Source organism: Abrus precatorius, unplaced genomic scaffold, assembly GCF_003935025.1.
Source record: "Abrus precatorius isolate BTA unplaced genomic scaffold, Abrus_2018 Scaffold7, whole genome shotgun sequence".
In the NCBI taxonomy this organism is placed as follows: domain Eukaryota; kingdom Viridiplantae; phylum Streptophyta; class Magnoliopsida; order Fabales; family Fabaceae; genus Abrus; species Abrus precatorius.
The window spans coordinates 31,957,733-31,968,760 of NW_020874417.1; the positions used below are offsets into that span (position 1 = coordinate 31,957,733).

The 11,028-nt window shown below is 35.4% G+C and overlaps 3 protein-coding genes across 3 annotated transcripts; 1 reads left to right on the forward strand and 2 right to left on the reverse strand.

Moving 5' to 3' along the window:
- Window positions 1-314: 314 nt before the first annotated feature.
- Window positions 315-1,580, forward strand: LOC113872700 (acidic endochitinase). The gene has a single exon (XM_027510454.1). The coding sequence runs from the start codon at window positions 352-354 to the stop codon at window positions 1,258-1,260; it is 909 nt and encodes a 302-aa protein (XP_027366255.1). The 5' UTR covers window positions 315-351; the 3' UTR covers window positions 1,261-1,580.
- Window positions 1,581-2,218: 638 nt separating this feature from the next.
- LOC113873115 (protein WHAT'S THIS FACTOR 1 homolog, chloroplastic) lies at window positions 2,219-4,172 on the reverse strand. The gene has a single exon (XM_027511099.1). The coding sequence runs from the start codon at window positions 4,093-4,095 to the stop codon at window positions 2,848-2,850; it is 1,248 nt and encodes a 415-aa protein (XP_027366900.1). The 5' UTR covers window positions 4,096-4,172; the 3' UTR covers window positions 2,219-2,847.
- Window positions 4,173-5,306: 1,134 nt separating this feature from the next.
- Window positions 5,307-10,664, reverse strand: LOC113872596 (plastidial pyruvate kinase 2-like). Its single transcript, XM_027510275.1, has 12 exons — window positions 10,216-10,664; window positions 9,751-10,038; window positions 9,465-9,630; window positions 8,678-8,812; window positions 8,428-8,538; window positions 8,243-8,331; window positions 8,059-8,121; window positions 7,770-7,945; window positions 7,373-7,475; window positions 7,110-7,258; window positions 6,314-6,422; window positions 5,307-5,792 (listed from the first exon to the last, which is right to left on the reverse strand). The coding sequence occupies exons 1-12, from the start codon at window positions 10,444-10,446 to the stop codon at window positions 5,685-5,687; spliced, it is 1,728 nt and encodes a 575-aa protein (XP_027366076.1). The 5' UTR covers window positions 10,447-10,664; the 3' UTR covers window positions 5,307-5,684.
- Between the last annotated feature and the right edge of the window lie 364 nt (window positions 10,665-11,028).

The window sequence follows — 11,028 nt, forward strand, 5'->3', positions numbered from 1 at the left end:
ACGATAGTGTATAGAGTACTACGGACCCCACAAATTAATTGACAGAAAAAGGAGTAATTGAAAACAGCATTATTGGTTTATTTGGTTGATAAACATTAACACAATGACCATGAAAGTGGATACGCATACACAGATCCCACTAATTAATTGACAAAAAAGCCCTTTGACCTTTTCCTGTGAGAAATGCCACTATTTGTCCACAGCATCCTTTGCAAATAGGAACCCACCTTTGTTCCAATCTTCAAACTTAAAAGCTATCAATATGCTACCATTGGCTCTATAAATATCACAAAGGGCAAGGAATCATTCACACCATACAAAAGGAAAAAGCCTGGAACCACTTTTACAAAGATGGCCAAAAGCGAAAACTCTCCTCATGTTTTGCCTCTTGTTCTTCTTCCCCTTCTCTTCCTTACTCTTGTCAGAACCTCTCATGCTGGTGGCATAGCCATCTACTGGGGCCAAAATGGCAACGAGGGTACCTTATCTGAAGCATGTGCCACAGGGAAATACACCCATGTAAACATAGCTTTTCTCATCAAGTTTGGCAATGGCCAAACCCCTGAAATGAACCTGGCTGGTCATTGCAACCCTTCAACCAATTCCTGCACAAAGTTCAGTGCTGACATAAAGTATTGCCAAAGCAAAGGAATCAAAGTGTTGCTTTCAATTGGTGGTGGAGTTGGAAGCTACTCTCTGGCTTCTCCTGAGGATGCAAGAAACGTTTCAAAATTCTTGTGGAACACTTTCTTGGGGGGTAAGTCATCCTCAAGACCACTAGGGGATGCTGTGTTGGATGGCATAGATTTTGACATTGAACTTGGTTCCACAGCAAATTGGGAACACCTTGCACGTTTCCTCAAGGATTATAGCAGGTTAGGAAAGAAGGTGTACCTAAGTGCTGCCCCTCAATGTCCATTTCCTGATAGGTTCTTGGGCACTGCCCTTAACACAGGACTGTTTGACTTTGTTTGGGTTCAGTTTTATAATAACCCTCCATGTCAATATTCTAATGGTAACATAACTAAACTTGTGAATTCATGGAACCGGTGGACAAGTACAGTGCCAGCAAAGCAGATATTTTTGGGGTTGCCAGCAGCTCCGGCCGCGGCAGGAAGCGGTTTCATCCCGGCCAATGAGTTGACTTCTCGAATCCTGCCTGTGATCAAGAATTCACCCAAGTATGGTGGGGTGATGCTGTGGTCAAGATTCTATGATATCCAAAATGGGTATAGCACTTCCATCATTAGCAGCGTGTGAAGGGATGGGTAGTTTTAATTGACCAATGATTTCGTATCATCATCAAGTTGTGATTTAAAATTAAGAATGACAATAACGTTGCACTTTTGCAAAGTAGTGTGTTAGTTGTTATCTGCATTTGGGTGCACATGAATATATTCCAATTTGGCTTGTTTTATTTTCAATTCAGCAAAAAATAGTATTTCATAACAAGTTCACAGCTAATGACGATTTATTTAGAGTCGAGATGCTCTTAACTCAAATCATGCAGCAATTAGCCAATTTGCATTTCTTTTAAACGAGAAATAGCTTTAATGATTAGTAAAATGCAAACATGAGAGAAGTTTAGCTAATAAAATCCATAAACAGGAAAAGGGCTAATGGGAAAGGAATAGAACAATTATAAGTAAACTTTAAGGTTCGGTGGAACATAGAAAGCATCTCAGATTAACAAAATCAAAGAAACTGAAAAGCTCAACTAGCTCAATCATACTGAAATATTCCATACAGCTTATATATATATATATATATATATATATATATATGAAGCAATATACAAAGCAAGTTTGCGGTCTTTCAAAGCAGCTCAGAAAGCCTAATAATTTGGATGCTATGGCATCTTATCCAATGACTTAGTCCTAGATGGCTGTAAGCTTTTCAATTTCCGATTTCATATTGAAATTTCAATTACATGATATCCTCTAACACTTGTCGTAACTATGTTGACCTGGATATTGCAAGTTGGGAATTCAGATCCTCTCCATTTTTTTTTCTATTGTCTTGTTTATTTTTTCATCCAATTATTAAAATTATTATAACACAAATTCTATTTTAAAATTATTAATAGTTTTAAAAATTTTAAACGCTTAGATTAGTACCCCATCAGACACTAATATAATTGAATGCAAGTTTGATAATGGACTTCCAATTTTTACAATGACATGTATATCAGCATCACAGCCTGCAATATTGAGTGGAAAATTTATCATATTACTAAATAAGCAGAGAAATTAATCATATGGACTAATTAAAAAATTTACAGGTATCTTGAATATTTACTTTTCTAATAATCCTTCAGTTCATGAACTACTTGTGGAAGTCTGATATTTGTTTCCTGAGGAACAATTTCAAACTAACTGAGGCGCCACTGCTGCTCTGATATTGTTCATAATAATTTTTCCGATCTGCGATTCCCTTTCTTCCACTTCATTCTCATTTTGAACAATCACATTATTGTGATTGGGCTTCCACTCCACAAGCCATATAGGTCACTTTGACTTTGTCCATTTCATATATATATATATATATATATTAACTTACCCTTGAGAAATCCAGGGATCCTTAAGAAAAACTTAGAAACATTGAATTTCTCCCACTAATTTTCCCCTAACACCCTTAAACAGAGAAGGAATTAATAAACAACACAGTACATGCCAACGATGGCTTAAACCTACTCTACTCAATCTGCAACGAATACAAGTTTCAATATTATTCTGCCTCACTAACCTTTGTAAACCAAGTCCAATTCATTTTCAAGAAATAGTGGAATGCAACGATATCTACCCATGCAAACCAAATACACAATAATCTATAGAGCTAAGCAGAATTTCAAGAAGCATCATCATCAAAAAGAACTTTATAAAACCGTTTTCTTTCCTCAGGGTCAAACAACCCTCCCACATTGTTATCTCCATCATCATCATCATCAGAAACCTCACGGCTTCTCCTTCTACCCTTTACATCATCTACTCTAATCAAAGGAACACCTTTGTTCCTCCTCTTTTCCACATTGAGGAGGCGTCGCCTTTGATTGTACTCATGAAGTCCCTCTTGCATCAACTCCCCAAATCTCTCCTTCACAACTACCAAAGGATCTTTATCCACAAGCTGAGACCCAACATAAGCCTCTCTAAGAAGAACAGTGTAAATCTTATATTTATTAGAAACATAGAAAATGCCAGGGTGCCTTAGCAACAACACATTTAACCTATCAGGCAAAGCAAACTCTCTCCTAAAATGGCCCAACTTCACAATTGAGGCCTTCTTCCAAAGAGTAAGAGACAACAATTCATGCACCAAACCCACATTCCTTTTTTCCATCTCCATAGAACCGTCCACCAAACCTCTTGGATCTGAGTAAGGCGAAATGTAAGGAATTGAATCGAATTCACGAAATCGCTCCCACGATTTCACCCAACTGGAAGGCAAAGAACACGAAAAGCGCGGTGGGGTACCCAGCTTCATTGCCGAAGCTTGAATCGCTGAAACAGCAAAATCAGGGTCCCAATGCAGCAACTCAACCGCCATGGAACTCCTTCTGCCAGTCTCGTTCACAATTCGGAACAAATTGGAATAATTAGGCACAATTCTGAGTATATAATCATCGGGGAACCCGAAATAGCGCTTGAATTCGTTGATTTTGAGGACACTGAGTCTCTTGTGGAGGGTCAACATGAGGAGTTTGGCGAGTCGGCGAACAAAGAGGGGTTCCTGGGAGTCGATGAGGGATTGTTCCTCTGAGACGAGGTTCATCATGCGCTTGGTTAGGCGGCAACGGTCATCGTGGATCTCGAAGCAGCAAGGGTACTTGGAGACCCAGTTGAGGGCTTTGCCTTGGAGATCTAGGGTTTTGAACTTCTTCTGTAGGTTTCGGATCGGAATTTCGTTGTTAGGGTAGCGAAGGATGATGTTCTTGATCTGGTTGTTCACCACCCATCGCCGATTGCGTGAGAGTGCCGATTCTAACTCCGGATCCTTCTTCATTGACCACAGAGAGAATGATCGGAGAAGCCATTGGGATTGTCGTTCAAATACCCTCAACTCGAGATGATGGCTATGGATTCTTCTTGTGATCATCGAAGAAACGAAAACGAACGGTGCCTGGTCATGAAATTGAAACTCCGTCGAAGCAAACCGTTTTATTCTTCAACACTGAACTTGGATTTTTCATGTGTTTTTTTTTTTTTTTTTCACGAAATTGAGTAATAAAATCTTTTTGACACTTTTTTTTATAATATTAACTAAAATTTATTTAAAATTATCAAAATTATGTAATTTTTATTCTTTAAATTAATTTTTTATTTCTATTTTTTTAATAAATTTTAGTTAACAATAAAGTGTGTAAATAATTGTGTTATTAATATTCCTCTTCTGTTTTCTCAGCCCGGCATCTGACCAGCTTTCTGTTTAGATAACTAATAGTGAAGATACCTATATGAGTAGCATGTGACACCAATAACATAATAAATTGACTAAATGTTTCATCCATTGTTCCTTTATAAACCGTTATTGCATAACACTAACTATTAATTGGTGAGGGAATTGTATAGACATTATATAAAATATGAATATTGTGCATAATTAATTCACAAAACTCTATACCCATCCGAATTTAGTGCATATTTTAAAAATTATTAACTTAAATATAAAATTCTTATAATTTATTAATAATATTCAAAAGAAAATGTTGTAAAGAATTGCTTGACATTGAATTGAATTAAACCAACTCAATGTGTAGTTGTGTAACTTGGAAGCCAATAAAAATTACACTATTTAGTTCTAAAAACCTAAATCCTACCGAAATAGCTCTGGACTGAGATTAGGTTATCAAAACCAAGATAGGTCTTAAAACACCCAATAGGCCAAAAATTTGAATTTAAAGAACTTCACATTTCAATGTTAAAACATGCTTTGTAACTTTTAAATAAAGATGGTTTTAAAAGGTGTCTAAATGATGAGTTTACATTGAAATAATTTAGTACTACAATGGTTAAGTATGAGTTGTGATATGTCATAAACCTTTTAAAAGCCTAAATCAGCTTGAAAGTGTATTTAAATGTTCAAATTACATAAAACCAGTTAAATAAATTAACAAATCCAACCTTTAAATAAGTACGTTTTGATCTCTCAAGTAGCGGGCAATGATCAGGGCCATAAGTTAACTTTAAATGTGTATTTACCATATCGAAAGCATCTTAAGTAAACAAAATCAAATTTAAAACTGGAACACTTGACACTAGTCTGTCTTGGAATATTCCATACGGCTGATGAAGTGAATTCAGAATTGACACAAAAAGAAAATTGACATTCTATTAATGATGCTCAAATATCACAAGGCCTAGAAATTTGGCTATTAAATAATAACAACTCAATGATCATTGATCAAGTCCAGGATATGGCTGAAAGCTTTTCTTATTCGAATTTCTTATCAAAATTGCAATGACCAGTACCAAAAATTGTCTGCGCTAAATACAGAACAATAGAAGTTCAGAAAAAAAGTGATAACAAGAAGCAATAAATAAAGAAAAAATGGAACCTAGGTAGCAAACGAAAACAACCAACCAAAATGCAACCAAAATGCAATACGACCTTTCTAGAATTAAAATGTAAGTGTGTCCTGAAAGCCTGAAATTTAATTTGTGGCACTTTCCACCTTTCTTTTATTATTACACTGTTCGGACCTGGATATTGTGAGTAGATTGGAACCTCCATATGGGTTGCCTGCCACTTTGTACAAGTGCTACTTCTTCTCCTGCTTTTACCATTCCTTGCTTCTGCATATGGAATCCAACATGTATGATCATTCAAAAAAATAAATGAATAAAATGGGAAATGATATGACAAGTTTCGGTTTAAGCATGTGAAAAAAATTATTCTATAGAAACAAAGTTAACATTACATTTGAAAACAATTGGACGCCCAACCATTGCTAGTTGCTGAGATAAAAATATGCACCCCTATAGTTTAGTTCTAATAGAAACAGTTGGCATTTCCGTTGGCAAGTGCAAGATGAAGCATTTGTTTATTACCATTAGCAAAAAAGTTCATATAAAGAATAGAGGTCCATGGTTAAAGTATTCCATGCCAATGCATGAATGACATAATTAAATGTTTAAATGTAGAACCAACCTTAAATAGTAATAAATAGTACGAGGGTAAGAGGAAAACTCTTCGAATTTTAAAACAATTCAAACAACTATTTTTTCCTTTTTTATCTTGTTAAAAGTACTCTGAACCTGGTTTTGACTTCTGTATGTAACATCTCAATAAATGAAGATATCCCTTCAAACATTACCTGCAGTAAATTCAAGGCTCTTGTGAACGTCTCTTCAGCATCTTCAGAGAATTCCATGTAAATAGGGCAGACTCCTTGATACAAAGCCAGCCTCTGTTGTATCCTCTTCCTGCATGGCCAGCAAAATTAGGTAATGGAGTTCAGTTGATTACAAACTTCAATATAAGAATCAGACTGATGGGTAAAAAGAGCCACATAAAACAGCTTCTGAAAAACCAGAAACGCCATGAATATTTAAAGTAGCTGATTCATTAGATATATCTGCCAAACCCTTAATTGTGTTTGGATGGAGAATTTTAAAATTCTAAGAAATATAAAATCAATAATGAGAGAGGTTTAAATGAGTCAAGTGTACAAGTTAAGCAATGTAGAGAGATTTTAAAATTCTCTCTAAAGATATGTCATTTGAAATTATTTCTATTAGACATAAAAATTATCTAGTTAAAATTCTACAATATTTTAAAACTATTTTTCCTTACTATCCAAATACATACAATGTAGAAACTTAATTACTCTATCCAAATGCAACCTTAGATTTTGGAAATAATATTTTATGACAGTACCAAAGAATCAGTTTTATTTGTTACCAAGAATAGACATCAAACGAAGAAAATGATAAAGCTAATAGTTAAGAGAAAATATCAGTACAACGTAATCCAATACATAGTGGGGAATCTCTTAGAAGTACTTAGCCACAGATGCAACTGGCTACTGATTAAATTAGTTTCATGTTTACCAAGTGTCTTTTATTTTTATTTTTAAAAGTTTTCTTATTAATAAAAAAAAAAAAACTCACTGATCTGTAAAAGCAAAGATGGTGCCAGAAGGTCGGTAGTGGCTCAAAAGGACAGCCATGAAGCCCGATCTAGTGAAGACAACTGTTGAGGTTCCAAGAGTATTAGACATCATCGTTGCATGGTAAGCAAACATCTCACTCATGTGGTTCTACATATAACAAAAACAAATAAATCACACTTCAGTACCAACACTAAAATGAGAACACAGTGACTAACGAAAAGTCAGAATGGCAATGAAATGAATTGAGTATCAATTTCAAACCTTGAATACTTGACCAACATTAGGTGGCATTTGGCCACCTGGTATAGTGGCTTCTGTCCGTAATGCTACAGTGTGCATTACTTTAACGGCTTTTAGTGGGAACCTGCATTATAATAATTTAACCATTATTTTTACATTTCATGAATGCTCTCACTTTAGATAGAATAGTCTTCTAAGTCACCAAGATGCTACTGACACTAATAAGAATAGATATTGATACTCAAGCCAGTAAAATCTCAGTATCTACTATCATATGTACATGTCATTAAAACCTAAGTTTTTAAGGCAACACCAATTTGATTTGTGATATTTCCGTTCCTTTGTAAGAACTAAAATAATTGAAATGTCAACTTGTTAAGGTAATTGGTCACTTTGACGCATGAAATTATTTACTTACTTTCCATGAGCAGTTTCTCCAGAAAGCATTATTGCATCAGAACCTTCTCGAACAGCAATTGCAATATCCGATACCTCTGCTCTGGTTGGTGTTGGGTGAACAATCATGCTTTCCAACATATTTGTTGCCACAATAACAGCCTTTCCCATGCTACGACATATCCTGATTATCTCTTCCTACATTAGCAGGCATTATGGATTTTAAGCACTGAAATTTATGTCCAGTTATGGAAGAGATACTGATAATTATCTTTACCATTAATCTTGGTTCCTGTTTAAAAGAACTATACCTGCAAAAGTGGAACCTCTTCAATAGGGAGCTCAGCACCAAGATCTCCTCTTGCAACCATAGCCTAAACAGGATGGCAAAAGTAGACAAGTCAATTTCAACAATCAGTAAACAAGTTCTCCTAAAACTTAATCCATAACTTCCAAGAAAAATAAATTCAATATTTAAAAGGCTTAGATTAGCACCCCATCAGACGCTGTAATAATTGAATGCAAGTTCGGTATAGAGTCTGCACTTTCAATTTTTACAATGACATGTATATCAGCATCACAGCCTGCAGTATTGAGTGGAAAATTTATCATATTACTAAATAAGAAGATAAATTAATCAAGGACCAATAAAAAAAATTACAGGTATCTTGAATATTTACTTTTCAAATAATTCTTCAGTTCATGAACTACTTGTGCATCTTTAACAAAGGAAACAGCATAGAAGTCAACTTTGTTATCCACTCCAAATTTGATGTCATCCCAATCCTTCTCTGTAGCAAATCAACACAAATATTATGATTATGTCCTTGGGAAATTGACATGACCTCATTCCTCACCCACACATGGAGAGGCATGTAGGTAGAGATAGATCAAGAAAAAAAAAAAAGGAATAATAATACAAAATCTAACCAGTAATGGAAGGCAGTGTTGCACTTTTCCCTCTAACATTCAGATGTCTCCTTGACTTAAGCTCTCCTCCATCAACAACTTCACATTTCACAGAATCCTGTGTCTTAGACTTAACCATCAAAGACATCATACCACCTACATCATAGGCAATAGCATACATAAAAAACCAGTGCTGACTCTTTCTGAGATAAATAGGAAATTGAACATAATGTCCAACAATAATAATGTTAAACATTTACACACATTATGTAGAAAGTTGTCTCTTGTATATCATATTCTTCTCTAGAAAAAACATAGACGATACATCTTCTAACAGTTTGGTTGGTTGTTTGGTTGTCCAAAACATGTAATATAATTAATGATTTATAGATTTAACAGTAGCTTGCAACTCTGCATAAGTAAGGATGAAAAATGGAATAACAGGATTGACGTAAAAAAAAAAAATAGCAACGTAAAGTAGACATAAAGATGCAGTGACGTTGATAAAATAAAAAAAAATTAGTCATGTTCGGGAAAACACAAACAGATCAAAATGCATATACAAGTTAAAATATATTTTCACTTAAACATCATCATGCCACACTTCCTTGGGAGACACATCCCTTCGATCACATTTTTTTCTTTTTTTTTTGAGACAAGGAGACTTGCCCTCATTGCAGTACACAAAAAAGGTTAAAAAGTAACACATAAGAATAAATAATCCCATGTTTGTCAATTTATCAATCCACGAACATAGCACCAATTGTTAGTAATTTGAAAATTTTAACCGGTCAGCTGGTTGCCGTACCATCAACAAGAAGCATGTCCCCCACTTCCACATCATTGACAAAATCATCATAGTTAACGCTAACACAATCTGCAGTTCCAACACCTCTCCGGATGGTAAAAGTGAACTCCTGCCCACTTGTTAAATTGATTGGTTGCGGCAAATCCCCGCTCCTAACCTCAGGACCCTGAAAACACAAAAATGAATCACCAGCTGACACAAACAAAACTTTGATCATGTAAACAAATACAACATGAACAGTGTCCTTTAAAAAAAATGCAAAATCATGAAGAATGAACTTAATTACCTTGGTGTCAAGCATAATTGCAATTACATTGTCCTTGGATTGAGCATTATATTCTTTAACCAAATCAATCACTTTCTGGTGAGAAGCATGATCTCCGTGAGACATGTTCAAACGAGCAACATTCATTCCAGCCTCAGCCAGCTTCCAAATCATTTCCCTGGTGTTGGTAGAAGGACCAATGGTACAAACAATCTTTGTCTTTCTCCTAAACGTGGGCTTAGACCACATTCCAACAGAAGTGTCACCAAGTTGCTGCATGCCGCGCAAGTGCTGCAACTCCTCCTCAATCTATTATTCACCACAACACGAAAAGGGTTACAACAATTTTTCAACACCTCACTCACTTCCATTTTTAGCAACTGGGTCCTTCCCAAAATATCAAATTTTCTAACACCCCCATCATATTTTTCTTAGTAACCAAGTAAGAGAGGGAAAATTGCAGTGATAAACAGGGAAAGCACGAACCTTTGAATCATCCTCGGGTGACACAGGGACAACTTCAGTGGGTGCAGATTTCCTTGCATAGATGAGGCAACTTCTGGAGCAAACTTTGGAGGGGTTGTTCATTTGTGAGGGGAACAGTTTGGAAGCAAAAGTTGGAGGCTTTAACAACGTTTGAGCCCTGTCGTGTGCATATCCTGCGGTGGGGCGCGGGAGGGAGGTGTGAATGGATCGAGTGGCCACTACCTGAGACATTGTTGCAGAGAGAAAGAGAATGGGATGAGGTGTGATGTGAAGAACAGAAAGAAGGAGAAGAGGGTGTGAGGTTCAGGAGAAGAAGATGAAATTGAAGGCTTGGAGAAATCGCCGTTTTGTTCGGCCAATGTCAGGTTTATGACACAAATATAAAGTGAAGAAATCGGAGGTTTAACACAAACACGATATCGCTTCGTTTGTATCGAACCAACCAAACTAACGTTGTTGTGCTGCTTTAAAGCTTTTGTAGACTAGTAGTTGAAAGCTGTGGGATGTCAATCACGACGTCGTTTTGCATTCTGGAGTTTTTACTGTTTTATCCTTTTCCATTTTTAAAAAATAAACTTAGAAAAATAACATAGTAATTATCTTCCTTGTGCATGAAGTACATTTCACAATTTTATAGAAATGGTGATTTTCTTGTTCAAAAAATATTTTAATAAAGTTAAAACAAACATTTTTTTTTATTAAGAATACGGAATAAAATAAACAGAGTGTAATATATTAACGTTTTATTTGATAATAAGCTTATATAAAAATATATTTAGGTAAATAATTAATTAAATATTTGTAAATTTAATT

Bases quoted from the DNA above. Each gene is read 5' to 3' on its own strand.
- LOC113872700 (XM_027510454.1), top strand. From the start codon at position 352: ATGGCCAAAAGCGAAAACTCTCCTCATGTTTTGCCTCTTGTTCTTCTT.
- LOC113872596 (XM_027510275.1), bottom strand. From the start codon at position 10,446: ATGTCTCAGGTAGTGGCCACTCGATCCATTCACACCTCCCTCCCGCGC. The intron at 8,122-8,242 runs GTGCTAATCTAA...CATCCTGTTTAG, and splicing joins TTATTACAGCGTCTGATGGG to GCTATGGTTGCAAGAGGAGA. The intron at 7,946-8,058 runs GTATAGTTCTTT...CTGCTAATGTAG, and splicing joins AAGAGGTTCCACTTTTGCAG to GAAGAGATAATCAGGATATG.
- LOC113873115 (XM_027511099.1), bottom strand. From the start codon at position 4,095: ATGATCACAAGAAGAATCCATAGCCATCATCTCGAGTTGAGGGTATTT.